Below are 20,157 nucleotides of genomic sequence, written 5' to 3' on the forward strand. Positions count from 1 at the left end.
CCCCCCCCCTGGCCAGCGCTGGTCAGGCCAGATACCCAGTCCCCGTGGTGGGAGCCCCTGGGGGGCACCGACCCGACCCAACGGGGCTCAGCAAAGCGGGACCCGGGGCTCTCCCTTCCCACTGCATCGGAAACCTGGGTTGCCTGTCCTGACACTGGCCGCCAGCTGCTTCTAGGGGCCTTGGGACAGCCCCCATCCTCTAAATGTCTGCTGCCCCCCTCCCTGACGGCTTGGGGATGTGGGTGGGCTCTGGGAGGCGAGGAGGGCGAACAGTCCCAGAGGGTATAGGAGCGGTCAGGTGTGTATAGCAGACTTACCCGCCCCCACCCCGGCCCAGCATGCCGCATCTGTGACCTGAAGCAGAGGACTTGGTTGGAGGGCCAGCCAGGGTGCTGTGGGCGCCCACGGGGCAGGGTGAGGGCAGGCTGGCTCTTCCCTGGCGTGTGCCTCCAGCCTGCTCAATGCTGGGCAGCCCCAAGGGAGCTCCTTGGAGGAAATCAAGGCCTGGACAGGGGCAGGTATGTCCGTGTGGGGGTTCTGGAGCCCCGGGCACTCCCTGCACCCACCCCAGTAGGGATCCAATCTGTGCTCCTTGAGCTCCTTCAAGATCCTGGAGGGTAGGCCTGGACATGCCCCACCGCCATGGTAGAGCTCCTGGGTCCTCGGTCAAGGAGGGGCCTGGCCTGGGAGGGGCAGATGGAGAGGCCAGAGTGTGTCCCCTGAGACGGTTGCCGCCCAGCACCCCCTAGGCCTGGTCCTGGTGAGGTGCCCACCTTCCCTAGGGGCTCAGGGGCTGCTGGGAGGGGGACAGGAACCACACCTTGATCACACCGGGTGGTCAGGGCTGCCCCAGCGGAAGCCCTGGGACCACAGTGGCCCCGGTCAAGAGCCGTACCAACCTGGGCTGGAGCCTTTGAGTGGATCCAGGGCCTCAGTGAGCTCAGTCTCTGAGCCCAGCCCCTCCTCTGTGACAGGAGATCCTATTCAGCGCCCTGGGCACCTGTCTCCAAGGAGGCCGTAGGCATCCTGTCCACCAGGCAGGAAGGGAAGGTAGCTGAACCCTGGAGGAGGTGGGGGGCCCAGATGCCCACAGGTGGGCGGGCAGGGGAGGATAGGGCGCTGTCCTGTCCACACCAAGCCCTGGAGCCCAAGAAGTGAGTGTGGAGCAGTGTGTGGGACGTGGGCCTGGAGGACAGGGTCCCATAGCTCTAAGCCCAATGCTTGTCTGGGGACAGGGACCTTGCCCATCAGCCCCATCCCTTCGAGGGGTCCCAAGGCCTGGAGGGGGCTGTTTCTCATGAGGGGCTTTCAGGGAGAGCTTGCTGCAGGAGGGGCTCTGAGCTGGGCCACAGACCAAAGAAGTGACTTCAGTGCATGGAGGGGAGGGCGGGAAGAACATTCCAGCAAGGCACCGGCAGGAGCGAAGGCTGGAGGGCAGGCCGTGTTTCTGGCTGTGTTCTTTCCCTCTGTTCAGCTCTTGTGGACAGAGCTGACCTCGGTGCTGGCTACAGGGCTGGGGCGGTAATGGCCTGGCCTCAGGGTGCTTCTGGGTCACTGGTGGGGGAGGGCCGTCCTCCCAGGGAGCTGGGGGCTCCGGGCCTCTGCCCCTCTCTGGGGCCGGTGCAGATGGAAACAAGGCCGCTCTGGCGTGTTGAAAGCTGGGGGGCAGCTCCGCGGGAGGACGGGGTTGTCCCAAAGATGGACCGCCCCCCCCCAGGAACGAGGGCAAGTGCAGGCTCGAGGCCCACTCCGTGATTCCACGTTTATTAGGAAAAGCGTCACAATTAAGAATCAAAATCACACTGTGAAACTCATTAAAACAGATTCCAAATCACCACAAATTACTCTGATTTCTGTGACATGTGACGCCCAGGAGGAGCCCCTGTCTCGTGCAGGGATTGTGACACCCTGACGCCCGCCCACGCTCAGAAGCCGGCGGGGGGACGGGACGTCTTTCTAGCCGCTCAGACTGGTGGGAGCTGAGGCGGGGGCCGCGCAGGGTGGGGGAGGGGCAGGAGACGCGGCCAGTCCACGGTGGGGGACATTCTGCCCCCATGGAGCACTCTGGGCACCGCGGTGGGCCGGCTCTCCTGCCGGAAGTCGTGGCCTCAGGGTCCCCTCCCTCATAGCCCTGGCCCTCTGAGCCAGCGTCTCTGCAGGGCGGGAAGCACGGCCCAGGCCTGGGGCCCTCTGAGTGGGGCTCCTAGGCCTTGATCATGGGCTGGGCCTGCCCTGCCCTGCCTACCTCCTCCCTGGGTCCTGGGTTTGAGTTTGAGGGTGGGTACCCGCAGACCCTGTCCCGACTGTCTCTCCGTCTCCCCCCAGGAGGCCCCCTGCGGCCTACCAGGGTGAGCTGGCATGCCCCTGTGCTGTTTCTTGGATGCCCAGCTCCCAGGGGTCTAGACTGAGCCCTGCCACTGTGTCCCAAGTGCCATACAAATGATGTGGGGGCCATGGTCTCAGAGCCGAGAGGGGCCCCAAACCCAGCCACGTTCTAGTACCTGCTGGCTGGACGAGGTGGCCTAGCCACTTCTCAAGGGGAGGCTCTCAGGGCAGCGTGGCCCACGGGGGTCCGGGGCCTGGGAGGGAGGGGCTGCTGTCTTGGGCCTTCGAGGAGTGCCAGTGACCTGGGGGGTGAGGTGCCCCTGCCGGATGGGAGGTGGGCCAGGCTGAACAGGGCTCCTCCGGCCCTGCCTTCGCCCCCATCAGGACCCCTCGTCGGGGCCCCTGTGGGGCACAGTCAGCTGCTCGTAGGTGGGCAGGCTGTTGCTGGGCAGGAAGAGCTCGGGGCTGATGGAGCTGCAGGGCTGAAGGCCCTGGGCCCCAGCCTCGCTGGGGGGGTGGCCGCTGGGGGGGCCGCCCTGGTGCAGGGAGAGAAGCTGGTGAAGCATGTCCGTGATGAGCACCAGTCTCTGATCCAGCTGCGTCACCTGTGGAGACAGGAGGAGCGTGAGTCTTCGTCCCAGCTATGCGGACGGCCCCCCGGCCCGGGCTGGGGGAGGGCTGGGGCAGAGGAGGTGCCCAGTGAGCAGGCCCGAGTGTCCCTGCACACGGGAGCAGTGCACGGGCCTGTGGGTGCGGGGAACGTGCATGCGTGTCCCCCCCCCCCCGTGTGTGTCTGCTCTTGCAGAGACTTCCCCCCTCCCCAGGTGGAGCAGGTGAGTCCTCCTGGGGAGGGCTCAAGGGTCGCAGGGTGGGGTCCATCTTCCGCTGCCCCTCTGCCCCCCTCCCAGCAGCATCACCGTATTCCCAGGACCCCATCTGCACCAATCCCCCAGGGATCAGGCTGGGGAGCTCTTTCTGGCCACATGGCCCAATCCCCTTTTATCAGAAGCCTGCCCTGCTCTGAGCACCGGGGCCGCCGATGGGGAACAGATGGGGTCACCCTATGAGACTGGAAGCAAACGTGTGGGCCAGCGGGCGTGTTCCCCGCAGCGGCTGCCGGGAGGCCAGGTGTGCGGGGGCTGAAGCCAGCCCCGGGGCAGTGCCGGGCATCCAGAGGGGCCCTGGGTCGGGTGCTNTTGAGGGGCCCCTGGCCAGCAGCGGTGTGGAGCCAGTGAGCGGTAAGCCTGTGGGTCCAGGCAGGAGCCGGGGTTGCAGGGCCCTTGGGGGAGATGCCTTCACGGCGCGAGAACAAAGCAGGCCCTCCTCCTGCTGCCTCGGTACCTGGAGCACCGGAAGGACTAGAACCGTGTGGGAGGCAGAGGAGAAGGCCAGTTCCACCTGAGGCCTCTGTCCGGGGCTGCACAGGGCCAGCCTGCCCCTGGACACCCCTGGGCCCACCGCCAGTCTCAGCACTCCTTCCCCGGGACCAGGCAGAGCTGGGTGCTGGCTGCGTCGCCCTGGGGAAGCCCTGTTGGGCGAAGTGGCCCTAAACCCTACGAGTGCTGGAGGCCAGGAGCTGGGTCCCCAGAGCGGCCAGCTCCAGAGGGGGGTGTGGCAGCCAACAACCCTCCTGCCCTCCACAGACATGGAGCTGCAGGGGAGGGGAGGGAGGTGAGCTGCAGGGGAGAGGTGAGGAGAGGGGAGGGAGGAGCCTGGCAGGAATAAGATGAAAAGAGAGGTCTCTCCGGAGGAGCCAGAGGAGTCCCTTACCCTGGGCCCCTGTGCCAGGCAGGGCAGAATGGGGGCCAGGGGGCACCCCTGTCAGCAGCCCGCCCCCTCTGCCAGACGGGCTGTCTGTGAGGAGGCTGTGCCCTCCTCCAACCCAGGTGACCCATCTCCCCAGCTTTGCAGGGCTGAGGCCGGAGCAGTCTGCCTCCTACTGGTGGCCCTGGGTCTAAGAACTACCTGTCTCGGGCCCCCTGGGACAGCTGCTCATTCCGAGGCCCCATCACCCAGGGCCGAGGGCCTGATTCTCCATTTTCCTGGATAAATCTGACATGGGAGCCCAGGTGACCAAGGGAAGGGGTGCTGGGGTGGGGCCTGGGGCCGCTCAGCTCTCCCAGCCCCCGAACTGAGTCCTGCACCACAACACACAGACATAGACCTTGAGGCCCCAGGAGAAGGGCCTTGTGCATGGTCACCGGCTGGGACGCCTGCCGCTCCCACTTCACCCCTGCAAGCCCCACGTCTGGGCTTCCATGCTGGGAAGACACACGTGTCAGGTGGGGAGGGGTCAGGGCTAATGCGGCTGGTCCTGGGAGGGGGCGAGGGTGGGGGCGGTTCTGAGCTGAGCTCACAAGCCAGGGTGGACACTCACAGTGAGCAAGGCAGGAGGGGACAGGGGGTGGGGGGACTTGTCCACAGTCACACCTAAACCCCACCCCTGTTCTTGGCCTGAGACCCCCTGGGGGCCCCTTACTTCTACTATCTGCGGGTGCCCTGGGAGCCTCCCAGGAGGCCACCTGGCCTCCCCTAACCCTGCACACCAGTGGCTTTGAACGAGGCATGTCCAGGCGTGGCTCAGTGTCATTTAACTTTGCAGGCCCCAGCTCGGGTATCAATTGGTTTGGCATTAATTAGAGCACCAAATACGTTACAGAAGAGAATTCGTGGTTTCATAAATTTTCACTCCACGGCACTTGAACATCTGTTGAAGCCCCCAGATGTGTAAGTGGGTATGGAAGCCTTTACAGGGTGTTCTTGGACAAAAAGGAAACAGAAGTGTGATTGGGATGCAGGAGGGGTGGGGGCGGCTGGGCGTGGCCGGGGAGGAGCTCGGGCCCTTCCCGCCACGGCCACCGGGCACTGTCCTGCAGGCTGGACTGGAGCAGGCAGGGGTGAGGAACGCTGTGGGGGAGCCAAGCCTTCCCGAGCACTCCTGGCCCAGCCTCCCCTTCCCCAGAGCTATGCCCCCTCTTGGATCTTGGTGGCCAACCTTGGTGCCACCCCCATCCCCCCAGGGCTGCCTTGGTCTCAGCTGCCGGCTCCGAACACCCCGAGTTTGCCGTGCATTGCCCAGCCCCCAACCCCCCGACTGATGGAGTCAGACACTCTTCTGCCCCGGGGGCAGGGCATCAGGGTGGTCCCAGGACCCACGTAGCAGCCCCTTGGCAGGGGCTTCCCTTCTTGCCCCGGCCTGTGGGCTCCGGAGGGTCCGAGGCAGGGTGACGGGCAGGTAGCCCCGGCTTGGCCTCAGGCCCCGTCACTTCTCAGAGGGATGGTCCCCGAGGTGGCCTTGTCCCCCTCCCTTCTCTGCCGGAGCACAGGGTGCCTCCCCTCCACATGTCGGGTGGGGACGCTCATGTCCAAACCCCAGATTCAGAGAGGGGGACAACGGTGCTCCCCAGAGCCGTGGGGGCAGGTCAGTTTTGGGGATCTCGGACCTCATGGTTCCTTGCAATCTGATAGAGACTGAAAGGACAGGGCCGACAAAGGGCCCTTGTTCCTCGCCTCGACTCACCAGATTAATAACCACAGACGACGCACGCGGCCCTCCAAGGAGAAAAAAGCAATTAGAGTAACAGCTAGGGAGAGGGCCCCGGGCGGCTGGGGATCAAACCCGAGGCGACGGGGTTCCTGTGTGATGTGGTTATGAATTTGTTTTCAAAAGAAAATCTTGAAAAAGAGTCTTTCAAGGGAGCTTTTTGCAGGACCTGCTCAGCCTTGATCCCGGCTCTAGACCTGCCAATGGCCCTGGCCACTCCGATGGGAGACAGGCAAGAGGGGGCACATGGAGGCCTGGGGCTCGAGGGGAGGGAGCCCCTGGCCCTGAGGGGCAGCGTGTGGTGCCCTGGCGTCCCTGTTGGTTGGCGTCTGTAGGTGGGGCAAGACCTCCTCCCGGGACATCCTAGAGCCCTCTGCAGGGTCCCAGGGTGAGGGCTCCTGGGCCCTCCTGCCTGCAGACTGTCCTGGACGCACCTGGGCTGCAAGGAGTTGGGGGGTTCTCGGCCCAGGGCTGGGCATGCAGGACCCCGGAGCTCCAGCGAGCTCACCGTGGCACGCACACCGGGGACACGCATGGTGATGCGGCCGTGACCACTCTGCTTACTGGCTCTGCATTGACTCCATCCGCTACCTGCCCCCCGTCCCCCCTGCAGGCCCCCGGCTCTCCCTTGCTCCCCTGCTTCACGACACTAGGGAGGTGCGGGAGTGAAGGGCCGGGGAATGCAGGGTGCCGTGGGGCTGCCACGGGCCTTCTCCCTCCCACCCTGACTACAGACCCGCAGACCTGTGGCACCGGCGTGGCCTAGCACTGCCCAGGTCCCAGCGCCTCCGGCCCCGCCGCCACCCAGCCCATCAGACGGGTGAGGCAGCTGAGGTCTGGGTGTGCCTCGAGGCCCTGGAGACAGCTCAGAGGAAGGTGTGTGGCTAGTCTAGGAGCGACTCAGGGCAGAGGTCCTGGGTGCCACCCTCCCAGCCCCCACTGCGGCCACGCCAGGAGGGAGCCCTGTGCTGGAGAGCTCAGGACAGAAGCCCACCTCCCCTGTCCAGGGCCCCAGAGCCCCAGCCACACTGCAAAGTCTCACGCGTGGGTGGTGCCACCCTGCCACCCCTCCCAAAGTTCATGAGAAGCCCCCAGCACAGGGTAGGACATGGGGTCTGAGGGGTGAACTCTGGCGGATAGGAGTGTGCGTGCCCATCCCGTGAAAGAGCCTGGCCACACCAAGGGGGACCTTGGGCCCTGCTGGACACTGGAAGGTCTTGGTCTGAGGGGTGATCCCCGTATCCTGGGCTGCAGGGCTGCTGAGTTCTCTATCCCCAGAGATTGTCATGCTTGTGTCCCCCTTCCCAAGGGCATGGCCCCTGGCCTCACTCTGAAAGCTGCTGCCTGGTCAGGGAGGGCAGTGGGGGTCATGGGGACCTATGACCTCTGCCTCCTGTGCCCACCAGCCCACTCAGGAGATGCCGCGCACCCACGTCCACTGAGAGAAGCCACAAAGCGGAGGACGTGAGCTCCGTCTGGGGTCTGCCTGCCCAGAGCCCTCACTGCTGACCTTGACGGAGGGCACCCTGCTGTGACAGCTGCAGGCCGCTGTCCTCTGGACCTGGAGCACAGCAGGCTCAAGCCAGGGATGCCCCCAGGACTTGCATGTGCAGCCGCAGGCTGAACTCAGGCTGTGAGAACACAGCTTCCTGTACCCCCGTCCAGGTCCTTCCGCCTCTCTGGGCCCATCCTGTTCCTGCCGAAGTCTCCTCATCTCGGAAAAAGACTCCTCATCTCAGCATCACGCGCTGCATTCTGTCTGTTGGCAGAGCCTGTGGGCCCCTCCTCAGCCCAGCCAGGCTAGGCAACCGTCCTCTCTTGCTGGGACAGGTGCAGTAGCCTGCCAGCCAGCTTCCCCGCCTCCCCCAGCACGCTTCCACAGGCCTTTCCGAGCACACGCTGGCTCATGTCGCTGTCCTGCTCACACCACCCGGAGCTATTGTCCTGCTGCCCGAAGCCTGAGTCCCTGCATGGTCCCCGGTATGCCCCGCTTGGCTCTCTGGCCTCCCTTCCTCCCTCCCTCCCTCCCTCTTCATTCGCTCCGCTCCAGAGCTCTCGACCGAGCCTCACACACGGCGGCCTTAGTCCCTGCTGCTCCTGTTGCCTGCACCAGTCACCCCCCACACCCCGAGGTCTCACCAGCGTCGCCCACCTGAGGTCCCCTCTCTCCCTCGCCACAGTCCTCCCGATCCCCCGTGAGCAGCCTGTATTTCCCCCAAGACACCTGGTGTGTGTTCGTGTCTGTCACTAGAATCAGGCTGCATGAGCCCGGGGCCTCCGCCCTTCCTCGCCGGCAGTGGGGAGCGGACACGCCAGTGCTACATGGCCCAGCAGCTGGCCTCCAGAGCCCCCCGGGGACGGGGAGGGGGCGCAGGGTGCCCGTCTGCCTGCCTCGGGCGAGCTGTCCCGGGATGTCCTGCCCAGCGGGCAGCCCAGCCAGCCTGGAGTGGGGCCGCCCCTGGAGCTGGGCCTCTGACTCCTCGGGGCTGGGGAGCGCCCCTCCCCCACGGCAAGAAGCCGACAACAGAGCCCATAAATCACCCTTTCGTTAGGGCCCGTGGGGCTGGGCTGTCTTACAGAGCTGGGTATGACTGGGGATAGATCCCAGCGCTTCATAACGTCCTAATTTACGGCAGGAGACGGTGTAATTGTGTTTATGACTTTGTTTTAGTGCTTTAGCTCTTGGAGAAAAACCAACCGTGTTTCTCGCGGCGGCGGTTTTACTGCCAGTCCCCGGGCTGCCGCTCTGCTGGGCTGTCCGTCCTGCGGCGAGCGGGCGCGCACCCACGGCCGAGGGGTGGCTGCAGGGCCCGGAGCGCGTGCGGCCGCGGGGGGCAGGCCTGGGGCCTCTGCGGGAGGTTCTGGGCGTGTGCACACGGATGGGCTGCGCAACACCGGGTCTGGGTCTGAGGGGAGGAGGGCTCGGGCACCGGATGGGCCGCCTGGGGTTGCTCCGGAGCCCGGTGACCTTGGCCAAGTCCCTCGGCCTCCTGAATCCATTTGCCCATGTGACCCACAGGGACGACGGTGGACCCTCCCTCTGGGGACGGTTGGAGGGTTGGAAGAATTAACGCAGGGACCCTGGAAGCAGTGCTTGGCACTCGCCGACCTCCCAGGCAGTGTCCCGCGGATGGGTCGTCAGTGATTCCCATGAGCGCGTTCACGGGTGCACGAGTGCCATGTGGACCGAGGCTGGCAGGCCCATGTGTGGGTATGTGTGGGCACGCGGGTACCCCAGGCTTTCTGGGGCACGGGAGACCATGCTGGAGAATGCACGAGCCGCCCCGGGTGTGATTTTACATAGGTCACTGTCCCCTAAGTCGTTCCCTGAGCTGCCGAGGGTGCGGGTGTGTCTGCCAGGACCTCTAGGCCCCTGGGCCTTTGCATGTGCCAAGGAGGTGAGCCCCCCTCCACAGCGGCGATGCTGTCGGGACGGAGCAACTCAGAGGCTGAGCGGGAGCAACCCCTCTCCCCCGCCCCAGCAAGGGGGCTCTGTCGGATACCAATGTCTTCTAACAGGGAATCATGGTCACTAACCTGTGTCCTTCTGCCTGTGTCCCAGGGTGCTCTGCTCGGGCAGAGTTCAGGCTAGGGCTGAGCCTCAGCCCAGGGGGGCAGGAGACAGGGCAGCCCCTTGTGTCTTGGCCCCAGGACCGGTGTCATGGTGGGTTCGATGACTTGGCCCTTTGCTAAGGTGAGCATTTCAGAGGCCGCAGACCAAGACCCCTGTCCCAGCGTCTGTCCCCTGCATCTCCTGCTGTCCGGGCCGCGGAATGGATGGAGGAGGCCACACTGTGGCAGGTGGTCAGAGCCACTGCCAAGGTCAGCTGTGTCTCAGCTGGGTCCTCCGCACTGCGTGACCAAATGGCTGAGGACCTGGTCAGTGCCCCCCCCACCCCCCCAAGACCCTTCTGGAGGCCTGCCAGTGCCTGGCTGGCCCTTGCTGACCGCCCCTCAGGAGTGCAGGTGGCTTCCCTCTGAGAGAGCACCGCGACAGGGAGAGGTCCTTCTATTGGCCCCGCAGACAGCTGCTTGCCTGGGGGCTGCCTCACGGACGCCGGGGTCCACCAGGGAGCTCAGCAGTGCCTGTTCCAGGCTGACCGTGGACAGCGCTCTCAGGATCATCGCACCCGTGTTCACCAGGGCAGCACAACCCGGCCCACCCTCTGCACCCAGCCCTAGGACCTCCCACTGCACAGACATCCCCAAGTCTCAGCCCGGCTCTGTGCCCTCCCCGGGGCCCCAGAATCTCGCCTCCACTGGCATGTGGGTCTTACAGCATCTCAGCAGAGCAGGTCACAAAGAGAACCGCACCCAACCCTGTCCCCGTCTCAGAGCTGGTGCCGGCCCTCCCACAGTGCGGTGTTCCGCTGGGGTCCCACGGCGCTCCAGAGTGTGTGCCCTGAATCCTACCCCTCTCCTTCTCTGACACCCCAGCCTGGGCTGCCTGCATCCCTCGCCGGCACTGTTGGGGCCCCCCTCACCCACAGGCTCATCTCTCTCCCGTTCGGCCTAGATGGCTGCCAGGCCAAGCCTCTCCCTGCCGACCTGAGCCTCTCCCTGCCGACCTGAGCCTCTCCCTGCCTCCGCAGAATTCCTGGCAGGTGCACCAGAGTGCGACGTAACCTGCAGCCCCCTCAGTCAGTCCTCCTGGAACCTCTTCACTCGGACCCCGAGCACGCACATCTCTCTTGATCCTGCCCCAGGGCCTATGAACCGGCTCTTCCCTCTGCCACCACATCCTATAACCTCAGGTCGCATGTTGAAAGTGGCCTTCCCTGACTATTTCAGCCAGGAGCCTCCTTATTTTATTGCTCACAGTTCTCTTCGTAGCCCTCGCCACTCCCTGAAATGTCCTTGTTTGTTGATTTACTTGCTTGTGGCCCCTTCCGCTAACCGAAGGCTCCTGAGGCCAGGCCTTCAACCATGCGGTATCCCCGGAGAGTCTCCCAGAGCCTGGGATGGAGTCAACGCTCCATGAATACTTGCTGGATGAGGAGGTGAGGCCCCCTGAGGTTCTCCCGGGGCCCCAGAGCCAGGCAGGAGGGACAGAGGTCCTCCAAGTCCAGTGCTTGCTTCCCCCCTAGAGCAGGGCCAGGAGCACAGCCGACACTTCCCATTGTCATTGATTTAGAAGGGCTCTTTGTATATTAAGGAAGTCTGTCCTTCGACGTGAACGTCACAAATGGTTTTCCCTAGTGTGCTATTTGTCTCGTGAAGTGGTTTATGGCAATCACAATTATTATTTTTTGTCTTGCTGCACAAAAATCTTTATGCTTTTTTTCATGTAGCGGGAGTTCTCTCTCTTTTCCTTTACGGTTTCTAGATTTCTGCGCAACGTCTCAGTGGCCTTCCCCATTCCAACACTGAAACATTTTCTTCCTAGCGCTTTTTGGACCTGTACCCATAAATCTTCGGTGGCCGCGGGACTGACTTCGAACTAGACCATCGATGCGCCACACTTTACCGAATAACCTACCTTTTCCCCACTGACCAGAACACCCTTTTTACACGCTAACTCCTCGTGTCTCTACCTACCCTGCGGTCCCCACGAAAACACAAGTCATAGCAGCCTTACGACATGCTCTGCTCTCAGGCTTCGGTGCACGCTTTCTGGAGGTGAGACACCTCGGTGGCTCCACCCCGGGGGGCCGGCAGGAGAGGCTGCGAGGGGAGTGTGCACGGGCTCACCTGGCCAGCGCCCGCGCCCCCCGCCCTTGGCCCCCGCAGTCTGAGGGATCTCGTTCCCCCGCTCAGAACTGGGAGAAGACTGTCCTCCGAACTTTGAACAGACATCCTACCATGGTGGCTACAGGGCGCTGCATGGTCTGAGCCCATCACCTGCCCTGTCACCTCGGGGCCCCCCGTCTGTCCCCACTCCTGCCCCGTGAAGAGCATCCTCCTGGGTTCTCACGTGGCTAGTGCCCTTAGCTTGTCCACATTTCTGCCATCTCTTCCAGGAAGCCTCCCCAGGTTTGTACTGGAAGTACTGACCTGTCCCCCGGACCACACCTCCACCTACCTCTCCCCTCCAGACCTCACACCTGCTTCATGTTGCCCCCCCCCTGCCCCCAAGCCCAAGGATGAAAGCCCCCCAGAGTCTGTGTGTGCTGTGTTCATCGACACACTCCACACTCCTGGACCCTCAGCCCCCTGCCCTCCTGCTGGGCCTCTGTCGGGGCCAGCACATCCACGGCCCTGCCGAGCCCCACCGAGGCCGCTGTGCGTGGACTTGCGGTGACGCTTGAGGGAGGAGAAGGTCCACGGGACACGGGGGGTCAGTGGCAGACTCAGGGGGCCCCAGAAGGAGGCCGGGACCCACAGCCACCAGGCGGGTGGGCTGGGGGAGACCCTCAGTGAGGCTCGGGCCCCAGAAGGGAAGGGCCAGCCCTGAGCTGGGCCTCCCGGGGGGTCCTGCCAATGGGGGCCAAGCAGGGGTGGCTGCCCGCCCTGCCCATGTCCGGTGGCCCTAGGCCGGGCCGCCGCCGCCGCCCTGCTCGGGGCGGGGGGGGCAAGCAGAATGTAGGGCAGGCTGGAGACGGAGGCTGGAAGCGAGAGGCCGTGTTTGTGTTGGCGGCAGTGAGGCCCCACCGGCATCTGATGCCCCCCTGCCTCCCCTCCTGCACGGCCCCTCTGACGGGCCTCGAAGTCCCAGAAGCCAGGGGGACGCCGGGCAGAACACTTTGTACGTGGAGCCAGCGAGCGCCTGGCCATCTCTGCCAAACCCCGGGCTGGGTGAGAGGGGGACGCCAGGCCCAGTGATGGCCGGCAGGTGGGTTCTTTCTGCCACTGGTCTTTCGGGCCAGGACTGGCCACCCCCACACCCCCACCCTGCGGCCCCAAGCCCACCAGCCTCCTGGCCACCCAGCAGTGCCCCCTGGATGCTCGGCTCACCCTCCTTGCAGCTCTCCCTGGCCCACCGACCTCCCCTCTGTCCTCACAGCCCATCCTATAGGCTCTGAACGCAGCCCCTGTAGATCTTCCCACTGCTCTCAGGATGAAGAGACAGCCCTGCCTTGGTCACAGGGTCCCTTGTCTGGGCCTGTGTCCCCCTCAGTCACTGCCCCTTCACGCCCCAGGCTGGCTTCTTCCAGTTCCTTCGATGTGCCATAACCCTCCCTGCCTCAGGACCTTTGCACCAGCCAGCCCCACTTCCTGGAAGAATCCACTTCTCCACTGAGCCCGCAGATGCTTCTCTTTCTTCCGGCCCCAAGGGGAGGGTCTCCTTCCTGCTCCCTCCTGGTCTGCCTGCTGGCTCCTCCCTTTCTTCTCCTTCCAGACCTGCAGTTGGCCAGGGTCCCGCTCGCATTGCTTGCTTCCTAAACATCGGCCCTCCCGAAAGCAGGGACACTGCCAGGCCATCCGCGGCCCCTCACTAGCTGGGTGACTGGGCCTAACAGGAGGGGGCAGTGGGTCTGTCCTGCAGCGTAGGACAGCTGTGGGGTCCCATCTGAGAATGGGGATCCGTGAGAAGGTGGCTGGGTCTCCTGGGGGCAGGGTCCGGCTCCCCTGGACAGCCCCTCAGGCCTGTGAAAAGCTCCGCGGGAGAAGGCCCCACGGTGTCCCCCATGCTGCCTCTCACCACTTCCCTGTCCCCCAACATTGGCTGCACCCCCAGGCTGGTGCACGGCTCTCTCAGGCCATGGGCACTGCCCCCGCTCAGGCTGGGGCCACGTCCTCTCTCTAGACACTCGCACCAGCCTCCCCAACTGCTTCCCGATGGCACACGCCTCACGGCCTCGTCCCTGGATGGCTGCGGCCCGTCTACCCACCCCAGCCTCCAGGAGAGCACCCGCTGTGCCCCCTCCCTGGCCACGGCTCTGCCCGGCCGCGGTCCTTGTCTTCAGGCGAGGCCGTCCACCAGGTTTTGTATGACAGGAATACTCTTCAAGAACATGGTCCCTCAAAAGTGAAAACAGCTCCAAGAAGCATCCCCTTCGAGCGGGCCCGCCTCCCCGGGTCCGCTCCTCTCCCAGGCACGGGCGCAGGGAACGGCGGCTTATCCTTGCAGCTAAGGCAAAGCCCTGGCTTGTGCGTGTGGGGCAGACCGGTCCGTGGCAGGTTTTAGCATAAACTGTAACGTGAGATACGGTGGCTCTCTACTTGCTTGTTTTCACTCCACACAGGTTTGAGGTCGCCTTGTTGCAACATGTCCACGGAGCTGGCTCCTCGGGGCGGCCGCTCAGGGGGCCTTCTCGCAGGGTTCTGGGGGTGTCACGTGGCCAGTGTCCCTATCTGGGCGGGGAAGCCGCGAGGTCGGCTGATGACACCCCCGTGCCTGCCCCAGGGGACGCCGGGGAGGGGACTCTGCTCCGGGAACGGGTCTTCTGGAGGCTGTGGCCAAGGCTGTGCTCAGCAGTGGCCCTTCCACGTAGCCCCTGCACCTGGCCTTCTGCTCCCGCCGCCCCCTCCTTGCCCCCGGGGCTCACAGTCAACCCTGGAGCAACGACCCTCCCCTCTCGACCCTCCTTTATTCCTCCCCTGGGATGGGGCCTCCCTGCAGGTGGGGGGCTTCCTAGGACCCCGACTCCAACGCATCCTCGACCCCCCGAGACCAACCCCTGACTGAGCACCTCTGTCCTTCAACCATGTCTGTCACCTTCCCCGCCCCACAGCCTCCAGGGGGGATCACTTCTGCCTGGCTACTCGGGGACGCCACACGCTGTGCTGTCCAGCTCCCCGGCCACATCCAGCCCAGGGGTCTCCCCGGACCCTGCCCGCCAGCCCCCCGCCGGCCCACTGCCCTCCCACCGTCCGCCGCCTTCCCCAGCGCCCCGCACCCTTCTCCGCTCTGCCCCTTGAGGGCCTGCAGGAGAGGAGTCCTCGGCCCTGGCCTGGCCTGGCCTCAGAGCCATCCAGCTGCTGTCCAGAGCACCCACCCCATTTAGCCCTCTCTCCAAATCACCAGCAAGCCCTCCCCTCCACAGCAGACACCCCATCCCCAACAGCAAAACAACCAAAGCCCTTTCTTGACTTTGCCATCTGTGCCTGTGGCCGCCCGTCTCTCCTGGACCCAGGCCACTCACAGACCCCCTGCCTGCTGGGCTGCCCCTGAGGGTGTCAAGGCGCGTGGAACTCAGAGAGTCCTCTCTGGACCCAACGGCTCTCGCCGTCTGTTCCTCTCAGAGCTCCCTGCTTAGCTAAGGGTTCAGAGCAGCGATCCTGGGGCTGCCCTGGCTCCCTTTTCTCACACCTGTCATCTGACCCAGCCCCAGAGGCACCCCCACAGCCGTGGCCCCAGGCCAAGCCACCAGCAACTCCTGTATGCCACAGCGGCCTCCCAACTATGGTCCCACAGCCACTCTTAAGTCCTAGGAGAAGGACGTTGAAATGGGGGCTCCCTATGCCCTTAGCGCCAAGGCCAGGGTCACTGTTGTGGCCTTGAGGCCCATCACAATCTGGCCAAACCCTCCTTGCTGCCCCTGCTGATTTTGCTCCATCCCTGTGGGCCTTCGGTGTAGGCTTAGTCCTGCCACAGGCCCCTTGCACCTGCTGCCTGTAAGGCAGGCCCTCGGCTCTACAAGCTTCAGGATGGCTCTGCCTTCCTTTAGATATTTACCCAGATGCCCTCTCAGGGCGCACTCTGGCATGCCCGCGACCTATCTGCTGCCCTGTCCTTGGCGCTCATCACTGTTTTGCTGACTTGTCTCCTTTTCTGTCTCTGTTGATTGCAGATGGTCAGTTCCTTGAGTGGGGAGCTCCTGCATGGCTGTTTCGTGGCTGCCCGCCCAGGGCCTGGCACATAGTAGGTCCTCAGGGAAGGTTTGTAGGATGAGTGAATAATTGCCACTGGATGACAGAATGCGTCAGGACAGCTCCAGGGAGGGGGCGACCAGCAGAGGGGCTAAGGGCCTTGGCCTGCATGCGCGTTCAGGCACGTGTGTCTGTGTGTGTGCGTGAGGGTGCACGGGCAGGCTTCCACCAGAGCAGTGCTGAGAGCCGTGCTCGGGGTGGACGCCGGGAGCTGGCACCTGGAGAATTCAGGGGTGGTGGCAGGGATGGGGGTGCTGGAAGAGCTAAGGTACAGACCAGCTGCCTCAGTCCCCGGGGGCCCTGCCTGCCCTCTAGGGGCCGGGGTGTCCGTCCTCACTGCTTTTCCCGCCTTGGTCCTGGCCTGGAGACAGCAGCCCCATGACTCAGCAGCCCAGCCCTGGGCTGCAGCTGCGGCTGACCTAGACGGGCAGGCAGCCCCCAGCCCCCGGGCCCCCGGGCCCCCGGGCTCCCGGGCTCGGACCCAGCACAGGGCCGCTCCCCCCACCCCCACTTCCTGCTCATGCTCCTAGGACACGATTCCTTGAATCGGTCTCCCCTGAGGCTGGAACCAGGTTGGAGGCTGGGGCCCAAGGGCTCTGGGCTGGGGTCCCAGATGGGGGCTGGGTGGCCAGGCGTGGAATCTGGAATCCGGCCCCTTTCCTGGCACCTGGAAGAGGCTTGTGGGGAGGGAGATGTGGGACGCGCCCGACGACAGGGCTGGAGCCCCCTCCCAGAACCTGCCTTCCCAGGGAAGTCGCAGGGGTCTCCTCCTCTATACGCTCAAGCCCGGTGTCCTGCCTGGAAGCTGAGGCCCGGCTGGAGGCTTGGGTGTGCCTTCCTCCCCTCGTGGAAATGGCAACACCCTCCCAAGCCTGTTCCCTCCTGACTTGTGAGGCCCAGAGCCCTGAACCAGAAGCCCCTCAACCCATCCTTCGTCTGCCCGCCGCTGGCTCGTGGGGGCAGGGGACTCGGCATCTCAGAGGCAGGCCCAGCGTCCGCGCTCTGGGTGTGGGCGCAGCTGGTGTGGCCGCCTGGGGCAGATCCATCTGAGACGCGGCAGCCCCAGCAGAGTGGGGAGAGGGCCTCCCGGAGGCTTGGGCTGGGGCGGGAGAGCACGAGAGGCTCTGCGAGGCCTCCCACACCTCTGACTGGTTCTCCAGCTGTGGAGAGCAACGAGGGACCCTCCAGGGCCCCCTGTCCTGTCTGTCCTGCGCTGCCCTCTCCGTGGCATCTCAGCGCCACGCCCAGCATCCCCACTTCTACCGTGCCCGTGCTCTGCCCACCTACCCCCTTCAAGTCCCTCTCCCTTCACGGCTCAGCTTGGGGTGGGTCCCACAGTGCTGGCTCTGGGCGCCTCCCCAGGGCCCATCCTGCAGGGAGGTGTGGGTCTAGGGGGCCCCTTGGTGGTCACCTGGCCACAGCCAGGCACAGCAGGTGCTCCGCATCATGTGTGGGGCTGGACCCGAGCCTCCGTCCGCCCCAGCCCAGGTGCCCAGGTCCCGGGCGCCCACCCTGTGGTTTCGCGGGGGTGCTGCTGCGCCCCTGCCCCCCCCAAGACCGACTGTCTGGGAAGTGGGTGAGGAGGTGGGGGAGCAGGGTGGGCGGGCAGGAAGTCGCTGGGGCTCCAGGCCAGGCCCCAAGTGCTCCAGCCCCAGCTGGACATATTTGGCAGGTCCTGTTCCCTCTCTGCTCCCAGAACCCCTCCTTCCCAGGCAGGCAGACATTCCCAGCCCTCCCTTCCGTCCCCGCTCCCTGGCCCACCTTCCCCACTGCTGCCTGCGCTCCCGCTCTGGGGCCCTGGCTTGTAGGTCACACTGGCTCCCTGTTCGGCCGGCGGGGCACAGCCGACCGCCCCATTGACAGCCCGGACCTGGCCACATGCAGACATGGGACGCGGCCCTTGGTCGCCTCTCCTAGCTCGTGTTGTGGCCTCTGTAAGACAGGGATGTGAAGGGATGCTCCAAGAGGCGATGGAGGGTCAGATCTGCGCACTCCATGACCTGGGCCAGTCTCTGACCCCTGACACTGCAGCCTCCTCCCAGTCACGGGGACAGTGGTTCACATTCACAGTCACTGACCGACGACACGGCACGGGGACAGGCGGGCAGGGCCCAGGGCAGACCCAGAATGAGGTGGCCGTGCCCAGGGGCCCATCCAGGGACTCGGGTGACCCACTGATCCAGGTGGTCTTCAGAGAGGTGCTGGGGGAGGGCACAAATCCCCAGAGTTCCAGGGTCCCACTTGGGGCTGTGTCCTAAGAGGTGGGGCTGGGGTCTGTGGGCAGGTGGGGGGGCCTGGCTGTCAGCCTCTGTCTCCCCCACCCTCAAGCACCCTGGGTGGAGAACAGGAGGGCTACAGCGAAGGCCACCTAGGCCAAGGGACCGTCTCTGGACACAGGGACCTCCCTTCCCCTGCTTCCCTGGGGCTCTAGGGCCCACGCTGGCCCCTGAGTGGCGAGCACGGCCGGGCACGGGCTGCAGTTCTGCTGCTCTCGGGCCTCTAATATGCTGGCGTCTCCAGAAGCCCATAGGCCTCCCACCGTTTGGGGGAATGAGGACGGCTCAGGTCCTCTGTCTTTCCATGTGGCCAGCTCCTGGGAGCCTCCTGCAGTGCTGGGGGGTCACAGGCACCCTCGACCCGGCTCTGCCCCTCATCACGAAGGCCCAGCAGCCACTCCACTGGCCTCCTGACTCTGGGACGGCGGCCCCACCTGGCAGGCATGTTTGTGCTCCCCGGGAGCACCCACCCGCCACTGCACGGGACCTGGCAAAACGGAAAAGCGAGGGATGATGGTCCTCAGCATGGCGTCTCCTCACCCTTACGGACCCTTGACCAGGCCACCTGCAGCTCCTCTGCAGGGGACAGCACCGCCCCTCACTGCCACTCCCCTGCACACTTGTCCGCACCTCAGTCCAGCCTCCACACCAAAGCTGTGATCTTAGGAAGCCCAACTCTGACCCTGGGGCATGTGGCCATGAGGCCAGGGCACCGGTGGGGATGGACGTGGGGTGTTCTTGGGAGGTCCCGAGAGCTGCTGAGTGGTGGGGGCTCCCAGGAAAGCCCACAATGCTCGGAAGGTGAGCGGAAGGGCGGGGAGGCCTCCACCCAGGAAGGAGGCGAGGGGCTGGCTGGGGGCCCATCTGGCCCAGGCTGACCTGAGGGCTGATGAGATTCAGGCCCCATCCTGTGGCTCCCAGCCCGCCCTTCCTGCTCCTGGGGCTGGGAGGAAGAGCTCCTCAGGTCACGGGGCCTGGGTGGGGGGGACCCACACGGACCAGATCCGGTGTGGTCTGCAGGCCTCCAGGAGGACCTGGGTCACCTACCGCCATGGCCTGCAGGTTCCCCACCTGCGCCTAGATCCGGGGCCTTGGAGACCATGCTTGGAACGACCTGGGTTGCAGCTCTGGGAGGCCATCTGCACAGGAGCCCCTGTCCTTCTGTCAACCTGAGTTAAACATGGGGGCCCTCCTCTCTCGCGGCTGCCCCCTCTCATACAGCCCCAGCCCTGTGGCTCGGGTCCAGGAAACGGGCAGGGGCAAGTCTGCCCGTGCGGCTAGAAGCGCCTGCCTCCTTACCCCCTCCTCTGCTCTTCCCGAACCGGGCAACACGCCCTCCCCCTCCCCCTTGAAGCCCCCGTTCCTCCACTGACCATCTCCTCCTCCTCCTCCTCCTCACCAGGGCATCGTCAGACCTTCCGTTCTCCTGCACCGTCGCTCCCTCCATTATGGAGTTTTCTCACCACCAGCCAGCAAGCCCACTTGCTCCCGTGGCCGCCATCTCCTCCAACCCCAGAGGCAACTCCTCAACCCTCTCGGCTGTGTCCTGGCTTTACCTTGGTGTTTCTAAATCACTTGTTTATGTTGATTCCTTGCTTTTGCAGTTTTAGACATTATCTGGTGACTGCCTAACACGGAAGATGAGAGATTAAGATTTCATTTTCACAACCTCTGCTTTTACCATTCCCCTATCCTCTCAGTATAGCGCAATTCTAGGCTAAATAAATATTTAGGGAGGCCCCTGGGTGGCTTGGTTGGTTAAATGTCTACCTTCGGCTCAGGTCACTATCCCAGGGTTCTGGGATGGAGCCCTGTGTCAGGCTCCCTGCTCAGCGGGGGTCTGCTTCTCCGTCTCCTTCTGTGCTCTAAGTAAATAAATAAAATCTTTTAAAAAATATTTACTGTTTGAGTTTTGTGTAAAAATTATGTAACTTTATATGCCTATGTAAATGAGGTTTTCAGCTGAGTCATGTGGTCTTCTATGATTACAACTTTTCGTTTTCTCTGGGGTTAAGAATTGCCTTCATGTTTTGCTTAATTTTTTTTTTTTTTAAGATTTTATTTTTAAGTAATCTCTACACCCAATGTGGGACTCAAACCTACAACCCCGAGATCAAGAGTTGCGTGCTCTACTGACTGAGCCAGACAGGTGCCTCTGTTGTGCTTCATTTTTAGTGCATCTGTCACTAGCTCATTCTTGAACTTTCTGCCAGAACTGTAAAACTTCTATTCATTCAGTTGAGAACACCAGCAATCTAT

At 64.1% G+C, this 20,157-nt stretch overlaps 1 protein-coding gene across 1 annotated transcript in view; it reads right to left on the reverse strand.

Annotated features, from left to right (window-relative positions):
- Positions 1–1,748: 1,748 nt before the first annotated feature.
- The window catches only part of KCNQ1 (potassium voltage-gated channel subfamily Q member 1), a 334,785-nt gene continuing 316,376 nt past the window's right edge, over positions 1,749–20,157 (reverse strand). Inside the window, exon 16 of the mRNA XM_040639632.1 lies at positions 1,749–2,930. Within this exon, the coding sequence (XP_040495566.1) occupies positions 2,706–2,930 (225 nt within the window). The 3' untranslated portion in view covers positions 1,749–2,705. The remainder of the gene's footprint in view (positions 2,931–20,157) is intronic.

This window comes from Ursus maritimus, unplaced genomic scaffold (genome assembly GCF_017311325.1).
Source record: "Ursus maritimus isolate PB19 unplaced genomic scaffold, ASM1731132v1 scaffold_23, whole genome shotgun sequence".
Lineage (NCBI taxonomy): Eukaryota > Metazoa > Chordata > Mammalia > Carnivora > Ursidae > Ursus > Ursus maritimus.